Here is a 4,235-nt window from a genome sequence, read left to right as displayed (position 1 = left end):
CTGAAGTTGGTTCCTTTGATCGCGCCGACGCTGGCGCCTAAAAACAACATAACTTGTCTGCCTATTAAAAGCACTGACTAATCGTGACAGATTGCCGAGAATCACAATTAGCAAACGTGGGATGGTACTCTTGAGAAACAAAGGTACAATGTCTCCAGTAGAAGAAAAATGCAAGGACGAGTATCGATTTTCCCTGGGCTGAAATTCCGATGAATTTATTCACTTATTGCAATGCAACATGATTTTCACGCTCCCCCCCCAAAAAAAATCATCATCATCATATCCCTAACAAATACTCCTCCCCCCCCGTGCCCCGCCTTTCTTTCTTTCTTTATTTATTTCTTGCTTGTGTGTGTCTCTCTCTCTCTCTCTCTCTCTCTCTCTCTTTTCCTTCCCCCGCCCTGTGAAGGATAATGACCCTTCAATTGCACGCTGGGCACTTGTGTTTATATGAGATTAGAGCCCGGAGCTATCAATAAACTCTTCCCACCAAGTGGCCAATCAGATTAAGTACTAATTTATTTGGAAAGATTATTGATGGCGGGCAGGCCGGGGCATCCAATGGCAGTCTGTGCCCCACCCCTGAAGGTGCCGATTGGACAGCGCCCAGCAAACTCTCTCTTCTTAACGCCCCGTCGCCCAGTGGCACCAGGAACATTGACAATGTTTTGAGAAGCCCGGACTGCGGGCAGGCCCAGTACAATCAGGGGGCGCATCGCATCGCAACTTGTCTATTTTCTTGAATGCAACATCCGAAAAGGGATCGACTCTATATGGCCCCTTGTTCTGCCATGAGTGCTTTGCAAGTGACAACTGGCGGTGTGAAAATCGAAGAGCCCCGCTCTTTGAGTAAAGGGATACAGAGCACTGTGAAGCTGGCGGTGGAGGGAGAGATGGACAGACCCAAAGCTCCGCCTGCGCCTCTCCCTTTCAGTGTCGAGGCGCTTATGTCTGACAGGAAACCCAGCAGGGACAGCTCCAAATCGGACGGGCCGTTTGTCGGCCCCTCGCGGAACCTTAGCCCTCGGACCGCTGGTTTATCGGCTCAGGAGACGTTACCCACATCCCTGCCGGTGAACACCTCCTACACAGTGGAAGGACTGTTAAAACTGTCCGAAGACGCACTTGTCAAATCGGAGAGCAGCGACCGACAAGATCGGGCGGCTTGGATACAAGACTCGCACTTTTCTCCTCCCAGTAAGTGTAATCTTAACAAAACTTGGCTTAATATTATTGCTTCGACCCATGGCAAATGCCGATGCCAGGCCACCGAATCGGATTCGCTAAGTTTAAACTTGACACGTTGTTGTCTTGGTGGGATGTTGTGGACTGTGTTATACTGTGCTGTAGTCGTTAACGTTCAATCTTGGAGGGGGGGGGGGGGGGGGGGGGGGGAGAGGAGCGAGAGGATGCTTCTTCATTAACGGGTGTTCTGTGTTTATTTTAGGGAGAATGAGTCCGCCAGCCTGCACCCTGAGAAAGCACAAAACCAACCGCAAACCCAGGACCCCGTTCACCACCTCGCAGTTACTGGCCCTGGAGCGGAAATTCCGTCAGAAACAGTACCTGTCCATCGCCGAGAGAGCAGAGTTCTCCAGCTCCCTCAATTTAACTGAGACTCAAGTGAAAATCTGGTTTCAGAATCGCAGGGCGAAAGCCAAACGACTGCAAGAGGCCGAGCTGGAAAAACTGAAAATGGCAGCCAAGCCCATGCTACCACCGGCTTTTGGAATTAGTTTCCCCATCGGTACTCCAGTCCCTGCAACATCCCTGTACGGAGCTCACCACTTCCACAGACCCACTCTACCAGTGTCGCCGGTCGGACTATATGCCGCTCACGTCGGATACAGCATGTACCATTTAGCTTGAACGGAGTCGAGCGAAGAGAGAGAGAGAGAGACTTGAAATAACACACGCACGCATACACATCCTATTGACACCCCCTCCCCTTCTTCCCCATCCATCTGCAATGATTCCTCATTGGGAAGGAGTTTGTGTACTATGTAATATACTGTATATTTGAAGTTTATCGTTTATATTATGCATATATTTGTTAAATAAATGTAAGTGTTTCAAGTAGCTTCTTCAGGTGATATTGTTTTATTTGAAATCAAAAGTTAGGGCTGTTTCCATCTAAGATCTCGGACACCATCCATTCATTCTGACGTTTTATTTTCATTTAGGCCTTTAGGTTAAATAGCTTGTTTCACTACTTTTGGCCTAGAGGAACACCATCTCTCCTGGCGTGTATGTTCCTAAAACAGAAGTTCGGGCGATCTTGTTTTCACACTTTCTAAAACTGTTTTGAAACCAAAGTTGATTTAAATGCAGTAACATTTGTTTGGTCATGCCGGTTTCAAACCAATCGATTAGTAGTAGCCTTGTTCAAAACAACTGGCTGTTATTTTGCAGAATATTGAATAATGCCGTTCTGGAGTGCTTTTGCATCGTGTTCGAACTATCGTTATCAGAGTGCGAGGAAGTGAAATATCTGGTTGAAGAATATTTTAGCGGTGTTCTGTGGTTTTACAAAGAACTGGTGTGAAGAATTCACCTGAAGATTTTATGCGATGCATCGTTTTACAGAGAGATTGTTGGGAAGAATTTCCGTGAATCATTTTTGCGGTGTTATGAGGGACAACCTTTATTAAAAAATAAAGAAATCTGGACTTTGAGGAAACAAACAAAATCAAACCCGCTTTTAAAGATAGTTTTGGCTAAATTATAATTGTTCACTTTGAGGCGGTTTTGTGCAAAGTGTTCGCATGTTTGTTTTGTAATGACAAGCCGTCAACGTAGACAGCAAATGTAATTCTCAATTGAATTGGAGAGAGGAGCGTCTCTCCCCCACCCCAACCCCCCTTGAGCTTTCGTCCGTTGAAAGTAAAGCTTGATGTTTCCCAGTCAGTGTTCGTTCATGCAGAGACAAAGTTCCCTCCACCCTCCCCTAATGAGCAATCTTTATCTTCCGGTATTGTAGTATCTGAGAGTCCACCAGTTATTCACCCATCCCACCTCTTTCTACTTTAACCTATCCCTGAGGAAAAACAAGTGACCAGGAAAAACAAGTTACTTTTGTTACTGTTGACCCTTCCGACTGCGTCTCGTGGTTTAATCTTTAAGCGTTGGCTTTTTCCCACTCTCGTTGAAGGAAGTTATTGGCAAATAATTGCTGTAATGAAGGGAAAAACAAGTCCTCAGCAGGCGCACGGTGGCTCCAGTTTGACTGTGGCTGGGGGGCAAAGCGGAGTCTTCTATCATTCCTAAAATTGGAATGACTTTCCCCTGCACGAGAGGCTCAGTGGCGTTTCCTCAACGTTTCTGTGATCATTTCCGATCGCAATTAATGAGATTTAATGAAATCCTGCGACAGCGGAATTATTTCCGTCCTTATAATGTAACGCAGTTTTAATTATACAAGTTAATTTACCTCGAGTGCATTAGTACTAATGAAGTAGACTTCTTTAAAAAAATAAATTTTAAATGTCAACAGGTCTGTTAGTATAGTGCTTGTTTGGGATTATTGGGCATTGCAATGCAAAACAGCGACCCAGAACACTTCCCTCTTTACTTCAAGGGGCAAAAATCAAGAGCATGACCTCAAGTCGAGGTCCCAGTTATTGTTTAGGAACCTATTTTTCACGGATGGCTGAGACAGTGAACCCCGTGCCGATCGCCCCTGCCGATTTTTAATATAAAACATCAATAGTGTTGGAGGTGACAGACACACGTCGAGGCCCTGTGCGGCTCCGCGCCAATCCGGCAACCCTTTAGTCTTTCGCGGCGTTTCTTTTGATGTCAATATTCAATTTAAAGAGTTCACCGCGGCTCTCAATCATGGGCAGATGCCTGTGGAAGCGCGAAGGAAAACGTGACATTATAGCTCAGCCTTCACTTTTTACCCCCCGGGCTAGTCACTTCGCTCAATTACACCCCATATGCCAACAATTAATAAATAAGTAATGACAATAAGTTCGGAATCATACGGATGAGCGCTCCGGTTGAAAAGAAAATTCGCACAAAAGGCGAGAGATTTCCCGGTCTCCTTCGTGAGGGCATCGTTCTTTTATGTCTCTCCCCTTCCCGGGGTTAAACAGAAAACAAAAACATTTTTTGTTTCATTTTAAGTATCGCAACGGGTAGTTGGAAGTGAGATTCTGTGTTTGCCTTAAACAATAGTGCGATGGCGCCAACCAGCCTGGCCAACAGACATTTAATAATGATTTGTTTTTCTT

General features: G+C 45.6%; 1 protein-coding gene across 1 annotated transcript; it reads left to right on the top strand.

Annotated features, from left to right (window-relative positions):
* Positions 1 to 452: 452 nt before the first annotated feature.
* Positions 453 to 2,079, top strand: msx1 (msh homeobox 1). Its single transcript, XM_033021292.1, has 2 exons — positions 453 to 1,197; positions 1,448 to 2,079. The coding sequence occupies exons 1-2, from the start codon at positions 744 to 746 to the stop codon at positions 1,867 to 1,869; spliced, it is 876 nt and encodes a 291-aa protein (XP_032877183.1). The 5' UTR covers positions 453 to 743; the 3' UTR covers positions 1,870 to 2,079.
* Positions 2,080 to 4,235: the final 2,156 nt, after the last annotated feature.

The sequence above is a fragment of the Amblyraja radiata genome, chromosome 1, assembly GCF_010909765.2.
Source record: "Amblyraja radiata isolate CabotCenter1 chromosome 1, sAmbRad1.1.pri, whole genome shotgun sequence".
In the NCBI taxonomy this organism is placed as follows: domain Eukaryota; kingdom Metazoa; phylum Chordata; class Chondrichthyes; order Rajiformes; family Rajidae; genus Amblyraja; species Amblyraja radiata.
Note: the sequence above shows the minus strand (reverse complement) of the source record. Positions and strands in the feature narration are given on the sequence as shown.

Bases quoted from the DNA above. Each gene is read 5' to 3' on its own strand.
- msx1 (XM_033021292.1), top strand. From the start codon at position 744: ATGCAACATCCGAAAAGGGATCGACTCTATATGGCCCCTTGTTCTGCC. The intron at 1,198-1,447 runs GTAAGTGTAATC...TGTTTATTTTAG, and splicing joins CTCGCACTTTTCTCCTCCCA to GGAGAATGAGTCCGCCAGCC.